Raw genomic sequence first — 23,916 nt, forward strand, 5'->3', positions numbered from 1 at the left:
CCTGTGGAGACCACCAGTTAGGGGTAGCTGGGGATGATTCCCGCCCTGCCCCCTCTCACCAGTGCTTCAAGTTCTCTAACCTGCCTGGGCCTCACAGTCCTCATGTGTAAAATGAGGATAAGTACCTACCTCATAGGGTCGGTAGTGGGATTAAACGAGCCCATGTCTGTTAAGCCCTTAAAACAATGCTCGTGGTGAGCACTAGATAAACATTTGTAAAACAGCCAAATAAGGATTCAACAAAAGCAACTGGCTTCTCAGTGTGACGGTCCCTCTGTCCTAGCGCTCACTGAACCCCAAAACCAAGCCAAATCCAACACAGACCTTAAAGAAAAAAACAAATTCTCAAACCTTTCCATGGACTCAAGAAGACAATCAGCACCAACCAGTCCTGCTGGCCCCAAGGAGCAGCCTCAAAAGGCCCAGGGACATCGTCCACAACACAGTCATTACATCTTGAATCGCTGGGCTCCTCAGACACATGGAGCTTTTGAAATAAAAAGAGTGTGCTTTGGATTCTAATTTAAATATCTACCTATTCACAGAATAGGAAGCCAATTACTTTCCTCAACCCCAAAGAATTAATATCCCCACTGAGTTTTATAAACCATCTGGTGCCAAACACACAAATACATCTATGCATTTTCAGGTGCGGAGGGCTGAGAGAAGCCGACGGAGCAGCTCTCCAGCTCCCGCCCACACACCAGGGCTCAAAAAATGTAATTATTCAAAGCCTCGGTAAATGGACGTAATTTCAGATACCACCAATTCCACTTAGAAATGCATTAATGGGCACGGTGATTACAGATCTTCAGCTTTGCAGCATTCTTCCATTTCTTTAAATCCCCAGGTCACAATGTGCTGAGAAAAAAATCCCTCCCGACAATTTCATAGGCAAGGAAGGAAACCTTTTTCCCTCCCAGGGATCCTGACCATGGACTTTGTGGTCAGCTTACAGCCCCGATTTACTCCCAATTCCAATCAACTCTCTCTCCTTGTGTGTCTGCCAATGTCAAGAAGGTCATGCCAAATGTCAGATCAACCAACCCACACCAATTTGGCTGAGGACTGGCTCTGTGCCCGACACTGTTCCCAAGGAGCTGGTGAGCTATCCGCTGCCCCGAGTCACAATCCCGCCCCTGCTCCATCTCCCCCAGGACCAGCTCAGGGGCAACAGCAACACCAGACACCTTACAACTTCCTCATCATCACCACTGCTCACCAGGACACATCTATTCTCCCACGCAGAGTAGCATTCCCATTTCTCAACTTAACTGCAGCCTGCTTGCCGGCTCTGGCTTTCAACGTCCATCACTCAGAATAACACACCCCTACTGCAGGCCTTCCTCTGCCCTCAGAAGGATTGCTAAGTAGTCCTGGGGTTCTGAGACGTGGATGTGCCAACCCACCCCCGTAGGCAGATGTAGTCCCCACTCAGTGCTTACCCACATGACCAGCCCTACTGTCTACCTCTAGGACCGCCAGCATTGTCTGGGCAGAGGGAATGGCAGCACACTCCCAACCTCCATGGGGGAAACCAGAGGCCCACCAGGGGCCAGGGATCTACTCTGGGTAACAGGGTGGGCATTAACAGAGAGCTGTGCCTACTGACGCTTTCTCAGGGCCTTCCCAGAGCCTCATCCAATCAGTTCCAACAGAGGGCTTTCTGTAAGTGAAAAGCCTCGTAACGCGTGAACACCTACCAAGTGCCTATCGGAGCTGCAGACAGGCCATCACATCAGAGTCTCAGTAAATTCTCAATAACACCAGGAAGGAAAGCAGCATTATCATTATCGTACAATATCACTATTGTGGGGAAGCTGAAGCTCTGACACGTTTCCACTTTTGGCATCCACAGAACCACTCATGGAACTTGTAATAATGCTGATTCCCAGGTCCACCCCCTAGAAGTTCTGACTCAGCATTCTAGAACAGTTTCTGCTTCACGTCCACCCTTACTATTCCTTCATGAAGTGCTCTGGCATAGACACCGGGGTCACTACCTCCAAAAAAAGAGCTAGATGCCCTTCGGGGAATGCAAACACTAATACTAACACCAGGGAACCCTCTCCCCAGGGGGTGGGGGTGGAGGATGAAAGGGGAGGAGATCAAAACTGCCCATTTGGAAAATGTCTTGATCATAAGTACGAGAAACCTATTCAACTTCTTTCTGGTTGGATACAGCCACACAGGGCTTCAAAGATGAGGAATCGTTTCTTTGGTATTTAGGCACCAATGACTTAATGCCCAGCTTCCTTTTAAGGACAAGTCTTGACAAGAAAACACACTTCTCCCTCCTGCTAGCCTGATCTCAGGAGATTTCCCCAAAGACAATGAACCACAGCTCTCTGCTGACTGTGCCACCCTTCATCACAGGAACGGGCTTCCTCTCTAGAAGTAGGAATGATAATGGTTATTCTTACATAGCATGTGACATTTGTCAGGTACTATTCTAAGCCGACAGTACAGTCGTTGTCCCCGTTCTACAGATGAAGAAACATCTGAAGACACAGAAAGGTTTAAGTGACCTGTCCAAGCTGGCAGCAGAGCCAAGATTTCAAATGGTACTGAGACTCCAGAATTCATGTTTTATAAGCCCCACACAGCACCACCCCTCAGACACAGGAGTTGGGGACCCCCTAGGGCAAGATCCCCAATTATACCACTCTCCTGAAGCCCAGCTACTACTGGTAAAGGGTGTTATCCAGGACCAGTCCCTATGCCTCAACTCAGCACCAGCCTCTTCGAGACACAGACAAGCACACACATACTCTACATTCGCCCCACCCCCAACTCCTTCCAGTTTCCTCCACTGGCCTCTCTTGCCTCGGGCTGCCCACTGCTCTGCTCCACAGATGCCTGGCCTTCCTCATACTCACCCTCTAAAGCTCCCTAGGGCCCCGTCCTCAGGGCCCCCAGCCCCTGTCACCTATACTGAAGTTGTCCAGTGTCCCTCTCCCCTCCTGGACTGGCACTGCCAGAGGGCAGAGATGAAGATGTGCATTTCTCTCCACAGCACCCAGTTTGGAGACTGGCATATAGCAGATGGTTCATCAGAGTCTGGAGTCTCAACAGGTGAATCCTGGACCAAAAGCCCATCCAGCCTCTCATTAAACTGCCCCCCCAATAAGATGTTCACCACTCTTCAAGGTGGCCTACTGGTTCCACCTGTGAACATACACAGACAACTCAGTTTGCAAGTGAAGAAGGTAAGATTACTGCAAAGGCGACTGCACTAATCTAACCTTCCTGGCTCCACTCCTCCCGGGAAGGAGACTGTCTCACCTCCCACTTCACCCAGGGGGCAAGAACGCTGGAGGCTATGCAGCCAGGGGCCTGGGTAGAGGGCCTCAATGGGCACTCTGCCCCTTCCATCCCCAAGCGCACCGCACCCCACCTGCAGTGCAGACTGTTCCAGGGAAGCACAAGAGGTAGCCAGCAGCCCCTGGAAGAGGCTGCATGCTAACTCCAAGCTGTCAGACCTCGAGAGGATGAGGGCCCGGCCTTGGCAGAAAAAGCCCCTGAGAAACCCTGAGAACACTGGCTGTGACGCTGGAAACACTCTTCTGGCAGAACCTGAAAGAGACAGCCTGGCTGTAAGCAGGATTAAGAGGCTCATCAGCCCCTAAGCTGTGGTCAGCTGACATGGGGAGGTGGGGCGCGGGCCACTCTCCCAAAGCACCAGGGACCTGCCCACTGTCCTGCCTAGGGACCATCCAACCCACGCATCACTTTTTTTTTTTTAATTTTACTTAAATTTATTTTTATTTATTTTTTTTATTAATTTTATTTTATTATATTATGTTAATCACCATACAGTACATCCCCTGATTCTGATGTAAAGTTTGATGCTTCATTAGTTCACGCATCACTTTCTGAAGGAGGTCCAAACGGTCATCAGGGAAGGTACAGAGGACCAATTTGGGGGGGGGGGGATAACCCTACAGGAGGATTCAGTACAGAGGGAGTGGCTATGTGAGTCAGAAGACACCATGGTAGAGACAGTGCACAGATTTGGAGCCAAGACAACTCAGGTTCTAAGTCCCAGCTCGCCTACTGTTGCTCTGGCATCAGGAAGGTCTTTTAACCCCCGTCCCTCCCCCAGCCTCCACTGCTTGATCTGTAAAATGAGGCTAATAAAAATACCTGCCTCTAAAAGGAATGTATGTGTTTTTCAACTACAGAGTACCATGAAGATTATTACTGTTGACATCTGGGGCTCAGGCAGCACCAGACAGTAAGTCTGTCCTTCAGCAGTCAGAGCCGATAACCAGGTGGCCACCCAGATTAAGGAGCGGACATCTGTGCAGCCTTCTGAATGCCCAGGAAACAGCCAACCCAGGAGTATTTTCAAACCTCATTACCCTGGGCTCTTGGTCCCCAGGTCCCTGCAGCCTGGACAAGGTACCCGTGGCCTTGGGGCAGCATAGCCCTGATGGTCAAGGTAGTGTTGTTTTTTTTTAAACTTTTAATTTGAAAATCATTTTAAACTTAGAGAAGAGGTACAAGAATAGCACCCCTCACCCAGACTCACCCACTGTTAACATGTTGCTCCATCCGCTCTAACATCTGCTCCCCGACACACACAGACACACACACAGTTTTTTCTCAACCACTGGAGAGCAAATGCGTCAGTACCTCCCAAGAATGAGGACGTCCTTTTAATAACCATAATGGTTATGCAGTTTTTACTGGTCCAAATTCTGAGTTGAGTCCTACAGTTTGCATGCTCCTGACCCAGGCAACCCCAGTTCAAGGGCACCAGATTTCTCCACCAGCAGCTGAATGTAATAGGCTCAGAATTCACATTTCCACCCCATCTCATAGCTGTGTGGATGTACAAAGAGCTCACATTTATTGGGCATTTACTAGGTGTCAGGCACCTGCGAGGCACCCTTTCCACCAATTAATTCATGTAATCCCCACATTTATCCCCATTTCATTGGTGAGGACGTGAGGTTTAAAGGGAATAGGTAACCCACCAGGATAAAGAGCTGTAACTGGTGGAACTGGAATTAGAATCCGGGAATCCAGAGCCAATGCACCTACCCAGCAACCACCTCCTTACACACACTACCACTACATACACAACGCCTGTACATTTTTCTGCATGATGAAGTTGCCTGGCTGGCTTTGGCTTCCAGAAAAACCTAGCCAGCATCCAGGTGACCGGGAGACAGAGGGGTGGTCTGGCACAACTCAAAAGATGACCCGAGGTCTCAACAGCTGCTGACGTCTTCCTCAGAGCCTGTACATCTTGGAGACACAGCCCAGAGAGGCTGGAAAGCCAATGAGCCATCTCCCCACATTCCCCTGGTCCCTTAAGACTGAACAGGGGAATTGGGTGTCCCGGGAGCATGTGTTTCTGTCTAGGAAAACCAAAGCCATACGACAAACATGATACATCCCACCAAAGCACTGATCTTAATGGAAGATATGGGAAGGGATTTTATAATAAGTTAAATTGAGGGTCAAGTCCACATGAATTTTTGGATAGTACCCACATTTTGATGACATTTCCTACCATCCAATCTCCCAGGGGAGATCATCCTCTTCTGTCATTCCGCTGTGGCTGAGAAGTCTGAGAAGCCCTTGTCTGAGACAACAACATGTCCGTGTCTTCTCTGAACTCTGAAAAGGCTGAACTAACACAGCATAAGGCTTTCGGAAGTCCCTTTATCCCTCTGAGCCCACTTTTCTGCACTGAAAAATGCAGTAACTGTGAGCCTCCAACCAGATAATGTCCATGAAGCACTCTGTAAACAATAAAACATTAACCCAAAACACTTGTCATTTCAGAAAATCAGAAACAAATGTTTTGACAGCCATTTAAAGGCAACAGGCAAACAAAACCATATTCCTCCATGTTTCTCCCTCTGCCAGTATTGACGTAAGACCCATGCCAGTTTACTGAGCAGAGATTCAAACCCATGCTCTCTTCTGAAGAGATGGGAAAAGTGGAGCAAGCACCTCATTAAATCACTAAAGAGTCCACTTTCTGATATGCTTTCTCAAAGAGACTCCTTTTTCTGAAGCCCTAATTTAAGAAGCCCAAAGTTTACTCCCACAAATACCAAGAGAATGGACAATCAATGCACATGAAAACTCCACCACCCCCCTCCACACACACAGCACTGGAAATTGGGGATAGCCCCCCCCCACCACCCACCCCTGTCCTTTCTTTGAAGCACATCTCTCACAGGGGTGAAGAGCCTTAAGAGCAACTCACAACCGTTTTTCTTAAAGAGGTTTTCCCAGATCTTTTCTGGGATGGTTTTGAGAGCGTGGTACAAATCACAGCTCCTAATCCTTCCTTCTGCTTTCTGCACAACACCGCTGTTGTTCCCTTTGTATGGGACCTAACACTTCAATCCCTGAGCCAGTTTTCACTCTTGATAAAACAACCAGGAAATGAAACGTAAAGTGTGGGATTATGCCAAAACTGGCCAAGCTGGGAGAAGCTTTTCTTAACCTTCAACAAGAGGTTTCAGAATTTCCATTTTAAATAGATGTGAGCTGCTATTTCCCAGAAAATTCTTTGCAGAACTGTTGCTTTCTGGTTTGAAATAAAGTTTCTGGGACTGCTGTTCCCAGCAATGAGAAAGATGACAAATGAGAAAGAGGGCAAATGAATGAACAAACAGTTTGGCACTCTACAAGACAAATTTCACTAACATGAAGTTCAACATTTATCTGGGGAGAAAAATGTGGCAGACAGGAAATGTAGGGGGGCCTGGAAGACTGTCCCTTGGGTGATGGCATAATTAAATCTCAAGAGGGCACATTCCCAGGCCTTCCAGTAATGACAGACTTTTCCAAAGGACCTTCCATACTTGGTACCTACAGCCCACTGGGGACCCCCGTGGACATTCTGTCATCCCTGGTTCAGCCTTCATTCCCCAATTCCGCTTTCCCTTTAATTTCAGAGAAATGGGTTTCCTGTTACAAAAACATGCTCCAGATATTTAGCATCATCTCTAGAACAGCAACCGTCCTGAAGAAGGTTTAAAGTCTTGGCTCATGCCTTGTCCCCACTCCCTGCCTCCGCGGGGCATGTTCTTAACTGCCTATTCCCAGCCACCTAGAGCCCCAAGCTCCATCCAGCCTCCCGGCTCTTCATTCCTGTCCAGGAGAGCCTGAGCACCAGTACCCTTGTCTTGTGGTGCTTGGAGTGGGCATGGTGGTGGTGGCTCAGCGCACAAGGTCATCGCCCTGATGTTTGCATTCAGAATACTGCATTCAAAATATTTCACAATACAGACATGAACGTGAGAGCCATGCTAGTAATTTGATTTTTTTTTTATTTAGAATAACTTTGAATAGCAAATAAAAAACACCATGACCAGTTGAAAGAAAAAACTACAGAAGAAAAGATAAAGTTTTTAATACTTAAATACCGTGAGTGGCACTTTTTCCGGCTTTGTGAGCAAGTACCCCCACACTTTATTTTGCACTGAGTCCTGCAAATGATGTAGCCAGGCAGGACCTGCTGCGGTCCGAAGGGCTAGGGAGGGGAAAGTCGGTCTTGCTCCAAGCCTCAGAACTGTCTTTTCCAAGGGCTTCACTGGCCTCACTTGGGGCTGCGCACGCACAAGGAGAATGGCACCTACACAGGATGGCCCTGCAAGTCTCCAAAGCTAAAACTGAGGAACTTAAAGCTAGAAGACACCTTGCATAATCAGCTGCTTCCCACCAGGACCCTGGAGCCAAGTCACAGAGAACACCAGGACCCTGGCAACCAGGGAGGCAAAGAACCAACAGCAGACCCATTCCCCAGATGCAGAGCATGAGGTTATGGGGTGAAGGAGCCAGAGGAGGCCGGGTTCCTACCTCAAGTGCTGTTCTTGACAGCAAGCAACTATATTCCAGAAGGCTGAGATCCAAGCACCAGCCTTGACAGGCATGGTTCCTGGTTGCTTTGCTTCTTTCACCTTGCCCAGTCTCCCCCAACCCCTGATCTCCTCCCCAACAAGTTTTCCAAAACCTGGAATACCGACTAAACTCACTGAGTCCCTTAAGACACTACTGCTTCAATAACTACCAAGCGCCTACTCAGAGCCCAGCGCTCGGCTGGGTACCGAGGTCTCTGAAATGCAGAACAGGGTACCAGGCTTCAAGGAGCCACCCTGGCACAGGCAGGGTGGCCAAGACCCCTCCTCTCTCCATGCATCCTCTTTATTGACTCAGGACCTATTCAAAGCCTGCTGCAGGGAGAACCCAACCCACGGGGTGCCACAGACCCCCAAAAACCAGCCCAGTGTAAGACTCTTGCTCCCAAGGCCTGCTCTAGAACTTTACCCTCATGGGTCTCACATTCGAAAAGGCTGTGTCTGCCACACTGCTTTTACTAATTAATAATTAATGTCTTCCATTTCTTACGAACCAAAGACCGATACCACCACCAATCAGCTCAGGAGACCAAGGGACGCTGCCTTTCTGGGGCGCCTCAATCCCCAGCAAACGCAAAGAAGGACTCTGGCCCTGTGAGCCTTGGGCAGCCTGACTCGGAGCAATGGCACCTGGTACAAGGCTCCTTCAACTACCAATGCTGCCTCACATCTGTGACCTGGGGCAGAAGCCACCCCACTACCGTGGGTACCATATTAGAGACTGAAGACCTACTTTCTGGTCCCAGCTCTAAGCACTCCAGACAAATCACTGAACCTCCATAGACCGGAGTTTGATCATCTGAAGAATACGATAATCTCTGCTCTTCTGCTGTTACAAAAACCAAGTAAGAAAAGGTACCAAAAAAAGCCAACTGCCCTTTGCTGTTGGAATGCCCAGGATTACTATGAGTTTCCACATCAGTAAAAGGAAACTAGTAACTGTTCCTACCTCATCAAATTGTGAGAATTAAATCACATAATAGTTATAAAACAGTTCCTGGCATTTTTCAAAGACTAGAAAAGATGAAGCTATTACATAATTGCTACTACTGTCATTGCTGCTGCTGTTAATGACACTATTATCTCCATTAGTATTATATCTTGCTACCTGGCTAAGAGACTCATGAGAAAGTGGAAAAGTTTTAGAGTATAAGCCTTCTTTTTTTTTTTAACATTTTATTTATTTGAGAGAGAGAGAAAGCAAAAGAGAAAGAGAGCATGAGCAGGGGGAGGGGCAGAGGGAGAAGCAGACTCGCAGCTGAGCAGGGAGGGGACAGGAGAGGGAAAGAGAATCCCAAGCAGACCACACTGAGTGCAGAGACGGGGGGCTCAGTCTCATGATCCTAAGATCACGACGTGAGCCAAAACCAAGAGCTGGACACTCAACCAACTACGCCACCCAGGCTCCCCACATTAAGGATATTCTTTTTTTTTTTTAAGATTTTATTTATTTATTTGACAGAGAGAGAAAAAGCACAAGCAGGGGGAGTGCCAGGCAATAGCGGGGAGCCCAATATGGGACTCGATCCCAGGACCCTGGGATCATGACCTGAGCCAAAGGCAGATGCTTAACCAACTGTGCCATCCAGGCACCCCTAGAGTATATAAGTCTTCTTAAAGAGGATATTGGCATCACCCAGTCTAGAATTAGGAGATCCAGGAGTAGATTCCTTTATGTATTTTCCCTAATCCAAAACTGAACCCAAGTGCAGAAATCAAAACCAAAATTCACCAGCCCTAGCTCGAGTTTCTCTGCTTTAAGACATGTACTGGGGGGGGGGGGTTCCTGGCTGGCTCAGTTGGTAAAGCATAAGGCTCTTGATCTCAGGGTCATGAGTTCAAGCCCCATCTGGAAAGAAAAGAAAAGAAAAGAAAAGAAAAGAAAAGAAAAGAAAAGAAAAGAAAAGAAAAGAAAAGAAAAGAAAAGAAGAAAAGAAAAAAGAGAAGAGAAGAGAAAAGAAAAGAAAAGAAAAAAGAAAGGGAGAGAGAAAGAAAGGGGAAGGAAGAAAGAGGAAGGAGAAAGGTGGGCAGGTACTCTGGAGAGTATCAAACATCTGTTAAATACCAGGAGCAACTGATGCATCCTAAAAACCTCACACAACCTTCCAGACCAAGGATCCATCGGTGAAAATAAAACCAGCTACGCCGATGCTTTGTCCTTCTAACTGAGGCATATTAGAGGAGGATCCAAAAAAAAAACAAAACAAAACAAAAAAACCATTCAGAAATGATCAGAACAAATCTCAGAAAGCTGACTGACTAAAGCAAAGCATTTTTGATGTGAGCAAAAGGAGAACAATTACTCCCAAACCCTTCAGTCTCTCAAGAAGTTGTCTCAGAAGGTGACTGCTTTCCCCTAGGCCTAGGAGGACCCTGGGGGTGGGGAGCCAGAGCTTGCTATAGGATAATCACTAGGGACTTCATAGGGTCACCACAGAAGAGTCAACAAAAGAGAGGATGGTCGGGAGGCTGTGGCAATGGCTGACAGAGGCCTACCCAGCCCTCAAGTCCCCCAAGTCAAGACTTAGCCTAGTACCTCATGGTAAAGACAGATACCATCAGACAGGAACACCGATGTCTCCCCTCATCGAACCTATTGGCCTCTAGCACGGGCTCTGGCATGGGCAGCCCTCCCTCCCATCAAATGAATTAAAGGCCCTGTTTCCAGCTAGGACCCCTGAGACCTAAGCCCGGGATCCCCAGATCCCCGCCCTCTCACCTTGTCACTAACACTGCTCCAGGAACTGTCCCATCTCTTTCCTGCTTCATCCATTTCTCCCTCTGTACTGGATCATTCCCAGCAGAACAAAACATGCTCTACCCTCTCCCACTAAAAAACAGATACCTCCACCCTCACCTCAAACCCACAACCTCCCCAATTCTCAGTTAATGTCTCAAACCTGCTTCATAACAAAACTGCCTGAAAGATTCACCTATGCTTATTGACCCCAATTCCGCACCCCATATTTTCCCCTCCACCTACTCCAGTCAGGTTCTGTCCTTTAAGCTTTCGTGAACCCCTCATTCTACTGGGTTTCCTCCTATCTCCTCAGTCTCCTTTGCTGGATCCACCTCTTTTCCCAACCTCTAAATGCTGCTATGTCCCAAGGCTTAGGTCATTTTTCTGTCTACACTCTCTTCCAAGGTGAATTCAACTAATGCTGTGGCCTTGAACACCACCTACAATACCCAAATAGACCTCTGCAATCCTCTCTCTCCCCTGAGCTTCAGGATCCATCCATCTGACTAGTGGACATACTCATATCTCAAATGTCAGAACAGGCTCTCATGCTCTCCCCCACTCCAAGCCTGCTCCTCCTCCCAGCCGTCCCATCTGATGTTATGAGTTCCATCCATTCAGGTGATTAAGCCTCTGGGAGTTATCTTTGATTCCTCTCTCTCTCACAGACTGCGTCCAAATCATCAAGCCTGATCTGACCACTTCAGATGAAAGCATCTCCGGTGTTACACGCTCAGTCAACAGCAGCAGCCTGCTACTGCTATCCTGCCCACTACAGCTGCCCACCTACACACAGCCCACTCTACAACAGGGAGAATGATCTTTCTAAAAATGCACATCAAACCACATTGGTCCCCCACTTAAAACCCTCCAGTGATTTCTCACCGGGCTTAGAATAAAGTTTAAAAATCCCTTACCCTGCTCATAAAGTCCTACACCATTTGCTTTCTCCTATCTGTAACCTCTTCTCTTGCGTCCTTCTCCCTTGCTCACCATATTCCAGCCACACTGGCCTCTCCACTCTGAACCTGAAGCTTTTTCTGCCTTAAAGCCCTTGCACTGGCTGGTCTCTTCTGGAAATGCTTGGCCATCTCATCAACACAAGGATGGCTCCTTCCTCTCATTCAAATTTTACCTTAAATGTCACCTATTCAGAAACACCGCCAATGACCTCTCAATCAAACACCACCACCCAGTCACTTGATATCACATTATTTTAATTTTCTGCTTGGTAGTTACCGCTGACACTATTCTTGATTTTTAAATTTATTTTTTGCTCCCTCTCCCCACTAGACTGCAAACTCCATGAGCATCCAGATGTTATCTGCCTCATTCATTTCTGAGGTTCCAATGCCTAGAACAATGCGTGGCACACAAGGAGAAATCTAATAAATATCAATGAATGCAGTTATGCCCAGACAGGTCCAATGACTGACAGGTTCTGAGGTCTTAGCTCTCCAACTTCTCTCTCACACACAGACAGACGTGAGGGAGGACCCCAGCCACAGTCCTAGTGTCCACTTGTATAAATCTCATCCACCAGAATTTCAAACATCCTACAAGAGCCCAAACTAGGGAGGAAGGATCCAGGATTTTCTGTGACCATCGAGCTTCGATGAGGCTGCCCCAGTACTGACTAGTAGTGTCTCCAGGTGGTGAAGAAAGGAATTCTGACTCACGGCCCCCAAAAGTAATAGTACTTGTCAGACCGCCGTCCAGACCTTGGCAAGTTCATTCATTCCGTAAACAAAGATTTACCGAGTGCCTACTTTGTGCCAGGCACTGGGCACAGGACCAAAAGCAGCTTCTGACCTCAGCGAGCTGACTGGCGAGCACGCAGAGCGTTACACAGAAACGCAGCAACACACGTACCCGCCTGGTACCCGCCGGAGCGGGAAAGTAACGGCCATACTAATGCTCGCGGCTGGGCGGCGCCCTAGCGTACTGCCCCGCGATTTCAGGTCCACAGCCCCAGGTCTGGGGTAACCTGGCTAGCGGCGCAACGCTCGCCGGCCTTTTCTGAACAACCGCTTTGCTAGCGGAGGCAGGAGTGACTGCCCCGTGGAGCACCGGCTTTCCCAGACGCGCGGTGCTCGAGGAATATTATTGGCTGATGGGTTCCCTCCCCAACCCCCACCTCTCCCCCGCAGGCCCGCGCTCCGGATGGCCAGGGGGGTGCGGCTCCGACTCTCCACCACCATCCCAGAGAACGAGATCGGAAACCAAAGTCCTCCCCACAAGAGATTCCCTCCGTCTCTACTCCCCACCTTCCAGCCCCCAGTTCCCGGACCCCGGACGCAACTCCTAGTTCCACTCTCCCCACCCCCGCCCACCCCGGTGGGGCACCGCCGGGGTCGGAGCTGCCCCGGACCCCGGCGGGGAGGCGTGTCCGGCCCCACACACCGGCGCCCGAATCCCGCCCAACTGCAGGACCCGGGGGCAGTTTGCGGCCCCCGCCCCCTCTGTGGCCCGGACTGCGGGCCCCCCGCGGAGATGCGGACCCCGCCGCCCCCTCTCCCTGAGCCCGCCACACAACTCCAGCACACAAAACCCCACAGGGGTGCGGCCGCCGCGCTATGCGCGCCAACTCGCCCGGGACCCGCGCGGGAAGCGGAGGGCGGGGGCGCGCGGCGGGAACCGGTCGGATCCCGCCGCACAGGTACGAGCGCGGCGCCCGGGTCACTCACTCGATGAAGTAGCTGGCTCCCTCTTCCGTGAAGCCCTCCTCCCAGCCGCGGGGCAGGTCTGCGGAAACGCCAAAAGTCGGGTCAAACTTGAGCCGCCCGGGCGCGCAACCCCCGAGCGCTGCCCCTCGCCCCGCTGGCCCGGCTCCCACCTGAGCGGATCATGTGGCCCGAGTTGACTGGCTCTCCGGTGCGCGGGTGCAGCCAGGTCGTGCAGCGGAGCTCGTCACTGCGGGAGAGAGGTGCACCTGTTAGCGCCGCGGCCGCTCCGGGGCGCCCGCCCGGCCCCGCGCCCGGTCCGGCCCCGCGCCCACGCCCGNCCCCGCCGCGCGCCCCTTGGCCCCTGAGGCCCGGAGCCCCGGGCGGGGCCGAGGGCCGTGTTCGGGGCGCCGTGAGCAAACTCCGGAAACAAGGTGCGCCCCGAATGCTCCAGGGAACCCCACCCGACCCCCATGACAAACCTTCTGCCTCCGGGAACTGTACTTTCTGAACCATGCAAACCTAAACAGGTGGCATCCATATTTCGAGCCTCGGTTTGTACCTTCCTCTGCAAAATAAAGTTACCAGTAAGTGCCACAGGGATTGTTGTGCAGATTATATGAAGTTACAGTGGTGTAAAGTGCTTAACTGGACCCTGGCCTGGAGCAGTTGCTCTATTATTAATGCCAGGTCAAGCATGATTTCATTTTCCTCTGAAGCAGCAGGGTGCAGGTTCTCCCCACATACACCATACACAGCCCTGAAGTTCCTCGGATCGTAGGCTTCTGCCTTCAATTCCTGTCAAGTGACAGATGCTGTAGACCGGCTGTACCTCAGTCATCTTTAGAAGAGCAGACCCTCCAGACCGGGCCTCTAGTGAGGCCTCTAGAAAGTTCTTTACATGGCTGGAGCTTTCTCATAGTCAGGCCTGTGCTCGAATCTCAGCTCCTGGGGGGTCTCTCCCCTGACCCCTTTGTCCAAAGGAGACCCTTTCCCTTCTCCCTTCACTCTCTATTCCATTACTTGTGTACACTTCATTGACATTCTTGTGCGTGTGTGTGTATTTATTGCCTTGTATGTTGTATATTAGCCACCTGCACACACACTAAAATTTCAGGGGGATGAGGGGAGAGAGGGACCTTGTTCTGTCTCATATACTGCCATATTCCCAATGCTTAGAGCAGGGCCTGACTGGTGTACACATTCAATAAATGCTGGAAAAGTGCATAATACACACTCCACACTGACATCCTGTATGCTGAGCATGGACAGAGTAAACTGGACCCTGGGAGATGTCAAGCCCAACCTACAGCATAGGCTGTAATTGGTGGAAAGGCTCACAGGAGACTCTAGGTAGTGTGGGCACAGTTATTCAGAAAGGCACCCCAGACAGTTGGACCCAGAAGGAGTGGTCAGGTCTGACTCAGAAGAGAGCATCCCAGAGGGGAAGGATGGGAGAACAAACACAGGCTCCTGGGAAGGGTATGGTATGTTGAGGCCATAAAGATGCCCTTCTTTGAGACAGTATTGTTGGGGAAGGTGGCTGATATGAGTTAGAAAGAGGGAATTGGTGTGATTGTGGAGACCACTGAACATCTGTTTGAGAGGGTCTCCAGCCTTCAAGGTGGTTCTTGAGCAAATGACAATGAGAAAGTTGTGTTTTTATTCTTAAATATTGATTTAAAATTATAATGAAATGGACAAAGGATATGGACACAATTCATAGAAAAGTAATACAAGTGGCTTCTAAACAAACAAAAAGAAGGATGCCTGGGTGGCTCAGTCAGTTAAGCATATGCCTTCGGCTCAGGTCATGATCCCAGAGTCCTGGGATCAAGTCCCACATTGGGCTCCTTGCTCAGCAGGGAGTCTGCTTCTCCCTCTTGCCTGCCGCTCCCCCTGCTTGTTCTCTCTCTCTCTCTGACAAATAAATAAAATCTTTATAAAAAAAAAAAAAGATACTCAACCACCTCATAATAACAGATTAAAATTAAGGTGAGATACTATTTTTTAGATATCAGATTGGCAAAAATGTGCATTTTAGAGAAAGACATTCATTAGTTGGTGGGACTATAAAATGGTTGTCTCTTTGAAGGCAATTTGGCAACAGCTATTACAATTTAAATACAATACCTTTTGACCTAGTAATTCCACTACTAGAAATTTATCTTACATTAGTGCTCAGAGACACAAAGACCTGTGTACCAGAGTATTCACTGCAACATTGTCAGTAGTTACAAAGACTGGATACAACCTAAATGTCTGTCAAAAAAGAACAGGTTTGTATGGTGATGTTAACTAGATTTAGTATGGTGATATTTTGCAATATATAGAAATATTGAACCATTATGTTGCACACCTGAAATTACTATAATGTCATGTGTCAATCATGCCTCAACTTAAATAGAAAAGAACAGGTTAATTAAATTAAGTCATACTGCTACAATGGGATGCTATTCAGCTGTTAAAAAGAATGAGCTAGCAATGAAAATAAAAAAGTACCATATGTCAAGGGACCTGAGAAGAGTCTCACCCACATGTTGCATTGGGCAATGGGCATACATACCTTGGTCCCACTGTGGACCTGCAGTGGCCCATGAATCAACCCCAGCCCCTCCCAGCCAGCAGCCCCTGGAGAGCACTGTCTTAGACAATCACTTACAGATGAGAGAGTCTTTGTAGAAGTACAGGTTTCCAGTGAAGGAGTTCCAGCACACAGCTGGGGGAAAAACACAAGTTTAGATGCATTGAAGAAGGTAGTTACCAAAAACTAGAGGAGGTGACTGCTCTTTCAAATATGGAGACAGCAATACAAAACTTCAAGGAATGTGAAACATAGACCACGATAATCTTTCAGTAACCAATCTCAGTATGGAGACCTGCAATTTACCCAATAGATAATTTAAAAAGGAAACTCAATGAACTAAAGGAAAACACAGAAAGAGAATCCAATGAAATCAGGAAAACAATACATGAACAAAATGAGAAGTTTAACAAAGAGAATTCATAAAAAAAAGAACCAAATAAAAATTCTGGAGCTAAAGATAAAATGAATGAAGTGAAAACTGCAATAGAAACCATCAACAGGGGGCGCCTGGGTAGTGCAGTCGGTTAAGACCCTGACTCCTGGTTTCTGCTCAGGTCCTGATCTCAGGGTCATGAGATGGAGCCCTGTGTCTCGCTCTGTGCTCGGCTCAGAGTCTGCTTGGGACTCTCCCTCTCCCTCTGCCCTTCTCCATCCCCTCAAATAAATAAATAAATCTAAAAAAAAAAAAAAACCCTCAAAAACCCAACATCAGGATGGATCAAGAAGAAAGAATTTGTGAGTTAGAAAGATAGGAACTTTGAAATGATCCAGTCAGAGGAGAACAAAGAAAAAAGAAAAAGAGTGAAGACAGCCTACATGAATTATGGCATACCATCCAAAGAAATAATTTAGGGACGCCTAGGTGGCTCAGTCGGTTAGGCAGCTGCCTTTGGCTCAGGTCATGATGCTGGGGTCCTGGGATGGAGCCCCACATTGGGCTCCCTGCTTGGTGGGGATCCTGCTTCTCCCTCTCCCTATGCCTGCTGCTCCCTGTGCTTCTGTTCTCTCTCTGTCAAATAAATAAATAAAATCTTAAAAAATAATAATAATTTATGAATTACAGAGTTCTAGAGGGAGAAGGGAGAAGAAAGCTTATTTAAAGAAATAATGGCTGAGAACTGCCCAAATCTGGCAAGAGGTTTGGATATCCAAGTTCAAGAAGCTCAAAGAGACCCTCTCTAAGACACATTATAATAAAACTCTTTCATTCAAAAATGAAAGACAAAGAAGGAATCTTAAAAGTAGGAAGAAAAAGAAGCATGTAACTTACAAGGAACCCCCATAAGGCTATCAGCAGATTTCTTAACAGAAGCCTCAGAGGCTAGGAGAGAATGGGATGATACATTCAAACTGCTAAAAGAAAAACAAAATAAAACAAAACAAAAACTACCAACCAAGAATACTCTACCTGGCAAAGTTATCCTTCAGAAATGAAGGAGAAATAATTTCCCAGAAAAACAAAAGCTAAGGGAGTCCATTACTGCTAGACCTGACTTAAAAGAAATGCTGAAAGGAGTTCTTTAACTTGAAATGAAAGGATACTAATTAGCAACAAGAAAACATACCAAAATATAGAACATGCTGGTAAAGATAAGTATATAGACAAATTCAGAACACTCTTGATACTGTGATGCAGTGGTATGTTAACCATTTAACTCTGGGATAAAGGATGAAGGACAAGAATATTAAAAATAACTACAATATTTCTTAATGAATATACAATATAAAAAGAGGTAAATTGTGACATCAAAAACAAAAAAGGAGGAGAGCAAAAGGGTAAAGATTTTCTGTGCAACCAAAGTTAAGTTGTTATTAGCAGAAAATGGACTGTTCTATCTATATGATGTTTTATGTAAGCCTCATGATAACCACAAAGCAAAAACCTACAGTAGATTCACAAAAGATAAAAAGAAGGGAATCAAAACATACCACTAAGGAAAAGCATCATTTCACAAAGGAAGGCAGCAAGAGAGGAAGAAAGGAACCAATGAACTATAAAATAGCCAGAAAACCATTACTAAGATGCATTAGTAAGTCCTTACCTATCAATAATTACTCTGAAGGTAAATGGTTAAATTCTCCAACCAAAAGGCATGGAGTGGCTGGATAGATTTAAAAAAAAAAAAAAAAAAAAAAAAACACAAGACCTGGTACACCTGGTTGCTCAGTTGGAAGAGCATACAACTCTTGATCTCAGGGTCATGAGTTGAAGCCCCACCTTGGTGTAGATATTACTTAAAAGTATACAGAGGTGCCTGGGTGGCTCAGTAGGTTGAACATCTGACTCTTGGTTTCGGCTCAGGTCATGATCTCATGGGTTGTGAGATCAAGCCCCAAGTCCATCTCCCTGCTCAGCAGGGAGTCTGCTTGAAGAGTCTCTCCCTGTGCCCCTCCCCCACTTGCTTTCATTCTCTCTCTCTAAAATAAATAAATAACTCTTTTTAAAAATAAATAAACTTTTTAAAAATTTTTAAAATTAAAATAAAAAAAAAGAAGACCCAACTATGTGGTGCCTACAGGAAACTCATTTCAACTGTAAGGACACACATAGGCTCAAAGGGAAGGGTTGGAGAAAGATATTCCATGTAGATGGAAACCTAAAGAGAGCAGGGTAGCTATTCTTATATTAGACAAAATAGACTTTAAACCCAAAACAGTAACAAGAGACAAAGAAGAGCATTATATAATGATAAAGGGATAATTCATCAAGAAGATAAGCTTAAATATATATGCACCCAACATTAGAGCACCCAATTATATTAAGCAAATACTAACAGATCCAAAGGTGGAAATAGACAATATAATAATGGTTGGGGACTTCAATACCACACTTTCAACAATGGATAGATCATCCGGACAGGAAATCAATAATGAAACAATGGACGCGAATGACACTTTAGACCAAATGGACCTAACAGACATTCGCAGAACATTGCATCCAAGAGCAGCAGAGCACACATTCCTGTCAAGTGCACACAGAACATTCTCCAGGAGAGATCATGTGATAAGTCACAGAACAGGTCTTAGCAAATTTAAGAAGATTGAAATCATACCAAGTATCTTTTCTGACCCCAATGATGTGAAACTAGAAATCAATAACAGGAAGAAAACTGAAAAATTAGCAAATATGTTGAAATTAAATAAAATACTCCTGGGGTGCCTGGGTGGCTCAGTCAGTTAAGCATCCAAGTCTCGATTTCGTCTCCAGTCATGATCTCAAGGTCGTGAGATAGAGCCCCATGTCAGTGGGGAGTCTACTTGAGATTCTCTCTCTCCATCTGCCCTTCCCCCTGCGCGCTCTCTCTCTCTCTTCCTCTCTCTCTCTCCTTCTCTCAAATAAATAAATAAATCTTTTTAAAAAATACTCCTGGGGCGCCTGGCTGGCTCAGTCAGTAGAGCATGCAACTCTTGATCTCCAGGTCATGAGTTTGAGCCCCATGTTGGGGGTCCAGTTTACTCAATCTAAAAAAAAAAAATTTTTAATAAATAAATAATATACTCCTGAATGAGTATGAGTCAAAAAAGAAATGGGCCAAAAAAGAAATCAAAATAGCAAACTAAGAGGTGCCTGGATGGCTAAGTTGATTAGAAATGCTTTTCACTCAGGATCCTGGATTCCCAGGATCGAGCCCTATGTCAGGCTCTGCACTCGGCTGGGAGCCTGCTTCTCCCTTTGCCCCTCCCAACTCGTGCTCTCTCTTGCTCTCTCTCTTACTCTCTCTCAAATAAATAAGTAAATAAAATATTTTTAAAAACTAGCAAACTAAGTCCAAATTTAGCAGAAGGAAGGACATAACAAAGATCAAAGCAGAAATAAAGGCCAGAAAAACAATAAAAAAGATCAATGAAACTAAGAGCTACTTTTTTCAAAGAATAAACAAAACTGACAAACATTTACCTAGACTAAGAAAAAAAGAGAAAAGACTCAAATAAAATCCGAAATGAAAAAGAGGGCACTACAACTGTACAAATACAAGGAATCATAAAGATTACTACAAACAGTTAGAGGCCCACAAATTGGATAACCCAAAAGAAAAGATAACTTCGTTGAAACATACAACCTACCAAGACTTAATCATGAAGAAACAGAAAATCTGAACAGACCAATAACAAGCAAGAAGATTGAATCAGTAATCAAAAATCTCCCAACAATGAAAATCCCAGGACCAGATGGTTTCCATGGTGAATTCTACTAAATTTAAAAAGTTAACACCAGTCCTTCTCCAACTCTTCAAAAAAATTGAGCAGAAGAGACCACTCCCAAATTCATTTTAAGATGCCAGCATTACCCTGATACCAGTGCCAGATAAGAACACTACAAGAAAGGTGCCTGGGTGGCTCAGTCCATTAAGTGTCTGCCTTCAGCTCAGGTCATGATCCTGGGGTCCTGGGATCAAGCCCCACATCGGGCTGCTTGCTCAGCCAGGAGCCTGCTTCTCCCTCTCCCTTTGCCCTTCCCCTCCATTTGTGTTTGCTTTCCATCTCTCTCTCTCTCTCTCTCTCTCAAATTAAAAAAAAAAAAAAGGAACACTACAAAAAAGCTACAGGCCAATAGCCCAATGAATATAAATGCCAAATTTCTCAACAAAGCATTAGCAAACCTAATTCAGCAGCACATTAAAAGGATCATATACTATGATCAAGTGGGATTTATCTCTGGGAAGAAAAGATGGCTCAACATATGCAAATCAATAAATGTGATATACCACATATTAGAATGAAAGATAAACATTGGGGAGATTACACACACACAGAGTGGAATATTACACAGCCATAAGAAGGATGAGATCATGCCATTTGCAACAACATGGATGGACCTAGAGGGTATTGTAAGTGAAATAAGTCAGACTGAGAAAGACGGGTAGTATATAATTTCACTCATTTGTGGCATCTAAAAAACAAAACAAATGAATAAACAAATAAAAAGCAGAATCAGAACTATAGATACAGAGAACAAACTGATGGTTGCCAGAGGGGTGGGTGATGGGAGGATGGGCAAAATAGGTTAAAGGGAGTGGGAGATACAGGCTTCCAGGTATGGAATGAAGAAGTCATGGGGATAAAAGTCACAGCATAGGGAATACAGTCAAAGATATTTTTTTAAAGATTGATTGATTGATTGATTTGAGAGAGAGAGCAGGGGGGAGGGGTAAGGGAAGAGGGAAAGAGAGTCTCAAGGAGAGTCTGCAGAGCCCAACATGGAGCTCAATCCCACAAATCACCACCTGAGCTGAAACCAAGAGTCAGACGCTTCACCCACTGTGCCACCCTGGTGCCCCGAAGGTATTTTAATAGCATTGTCCGGTGACAGATGGTAGTCACACTTGTGGTGAGCATAGCATCATGTATACACTTATTGAATCACTGTGTTATACGTCGGAAACTCATCAAGATTGTGTATCAGCTACACTCAAATAAAAAAATATTTTTAAAAATTAAAAGGGTCACCTAGCTGGCTAAGTCAGTGGAGCATGTGACTCTTGATCTTGGGGTTGTGAGTTCAAGCCCTATGTTGGGTGTAGAGATTACTTAAATAAAATCTTTTAAAAAATAAAAAATAAAAAGACATAGGTAGTAAACAAACAGAAGGAATGCTAGCTGTAGTCCTAAAGTAAGACTCTGGATACCTTAGTCATTGGATCCCAGGTGAGGTCTGGAAATATTGGGGGGAAAGATGGAAAGTCCTACACCAAAATCTTGACAAAGCAATTATCTTTGGGTGGCATGAATATTTTTATTTTCTTTTTGTGTGTGTGTGTGCATACTTTCACTTTCCCTCAATTATAAAATGGACATCATAAAAAAGTAAACATCATATCTCAAAAGATAAAAGTTATTTGACAAAGTACAACATCTTCTCAACAACTTGGGTACAGCTGGAACACACCTCCGCGTAAGAAGGGTCATACATAACAACTGATGGCTGACATCATACTTAACTGTGAAAGGTTGAAAGCTTTTCCTCCAATCTAAGATCAGAAACAAGACCATGGTGCCCACTTTCACCATTCCCATTCAACATAACCCTGGAAGTCCTAGCCAGGGCAACTTGGCAAGAAAAAGAAATAAAAGGCATCCAAATTGGGAAAGAAGAAGTAAAATTGTCTTGTTTACAGATGACATGATCTTGTACGTAGAAAATCCTAAAAATTGCACCAAAAAAACCCTGTTAGAATGAATTAACAAATTCAGTACAGTTGCAGGATACAAAATCAACATACAAAACTCAGTTGCATTTCTATAGAATAACAACAAAATATGTGCAAAAGAAATAAAACAACTCCATTCACAATAGCATCAAAAGCAATGAAACTCTTAGGAATAAATTTAACCAAGGAGAAGAAAGATCTTTGCAATGAAAATTATAAGGCTTCAATGAAAGAAATTAAAAAGGACACAAATAAATGGAAAGATACCCCATGTTTGTGGATCAGAAGAATTAATATTAAAATGTCCATACAACCCTAAGCCATTTAGAGATTCAATACAATCCCTACCGAAGTTCCAGTGGCATTTTTAACAGAAATTGTAAAAACTCGGGGCGCCTGGGTGGCACAGCGGTTAAGCGTCTGCCTTCAGCTCAGGGCGTGATCCTGGCGTTATGGGATCGACCCACATCAGGCTCCTCCGCTATGAGCCTGCTTCTTCCTCTCCCACTCCCCCTGCTTGTGTTCGCTCTCTCGCTGGCTGTCTCTATCTCTGTCGAATAAATAAATAAAATCTTTAAAAAAAAAAAAGAAATTGTAAAAACAATCCTAAAATTCATATGAAACCACAATAGACTCTGAATAGCCAAAGCAATCTTGAGAAAAAAGAACAAAGCTGGCAGAACCCCAGATTTCAAGCTATACTACAAAGCTATAGTAATCAAAACAGTATGGTATTTGCATAAAAATAGACCAGTGAAACAGAATAGAGTGCCCAAAAATAAACCCTCACATATATGGTCAACTAATATTTGACAAAATAAGCCAAAAATACTCAATGGGAAAAGGATAGTCTCTTCAATGAATGGGGTTGAGAAAACTGGATAATTACATCCAGAAAAAATGAAATTGGATCCCTATTTTACACTCTCCACAAAAATTAACTTAAAATGGATTAAAGACTTAAGACCCCAAACCATTAAACTCCTATAAATGAGCATAGAGATGGGGCACCTGGGTGGCTCAGTTCATTAAGTGGCTGCCTTCGGCTCAGGTCATGATCCCAGGGTCCTAGGAATGAGCCCCACACTGGGCTCTCTGCTCAGCGGGGAGCCTGCTTCTCCCTCTGCCTGCCACTCCCCCTACTTGTGCTCACTCTCCTCTGTCCAATAAATAAATAAAATCTTAAAAAAAAAAAAGAACATAGAGAAAAAGCTCCTTGACATTGGTCTTGGCAATGATATTTCAGATATGCTACCAAATGCATAAGCATCAAAAGCAAAAAAAATAAAATAAATAAAAAATAAGTGGGACTACATCGAACTAACAGCTTCTACAAAGCAAAAGAAGCGATCAACAAAATGAAAAGGCAACCTACAGAATGGAAGAAAAAACATTTTAAAAGCCTATATCTGATAAAGGGTTAATATCCAAACTAAGGAACTCATACGAGTCAATAGCCAAAAACAATCCAATTAAAAGTGGGCGGAAGATCTGAATATTTTTCCACAAATGGCCAACAAATACGTGAAAAGATGTTCAGCATCGCTAATCACGAGGAAAATGCAAATCAAACTCACCATGAAATATCACCTCACACCTGTTAGAATGACTCTCATCAAAAGGCAAGAAATAATCAGTGTTGACAAGGATGTGGAGAAAAGAGAAACCTTGTGCACTATGGGGGGAATGTAAATTTGTACAGCTACTATGGAAAATAGTATAGTGTTTCCACAAAAATTAAAAATAGGGGCACCTAGATGGTGCAGTCAGTTAAGCATCCAACTCTTGATTTTAACTCAGGTCCTGATCTCGGGATCATATCAGGCTCTGTGCTCAGCAGGGAGTTGAGACTCTCTCTCCCTCTCTCTCTGCCCCTCACCACTGGTGC

At 45.6% G+C, this 23,916-nt stretch overlaps 1 protein-coding gene across 1 annotated transcript in view; it reads right to left on the reverse strand.

Moving 5' to 3' along the window:
• The window catches only part of PLEKHA7 (pleckstrin homology domain containing A7), a 211,985-nt gene extending 198,137 nt beyond the window's left edge, over window positions 1–13,848 (reverse strand). Inside the window, exons 1-3 of the mRNA XM_034645328.1 lie at window positions 13,775–13,848; window positions 13,466–13,542; window positions 13,317–13,374 (exon numbers count right to left, since the gene is read on the reverse strand). Of these exons, the coding sequence (XP_034501219.1) occupies window positions 13,317–13,374; window positions 13,466–13,542; window positions 13,775–13,833 (194 nt within the window). The 5' untranslated portion in view covers window positions 13,834–13,848. The remainder of the gene's footprint in view (window positions 1–13,316; window positions 13,375–13,465; window positions 13,543–13,774) is intronic.
• Window positions 13,849–23,916: the final 10,068 nt, after the last annotated feature.

The sequence above is a fragment of the Ailuropoda melanoleuca genome, chromosome 16 (assembly GCF_002007445.2).
Source record: "Ailuropoda melanoleuca isolate Jingjing chromosome 16, ASM200744v2, whole genome shotgun sequence".
Lineage (NCBI taxonomy): Eukaryota > Metazoa > Chordata > Mammalia > Carnivora > Ursidae > Ailuropoda > Ailuropoda melanoleuca.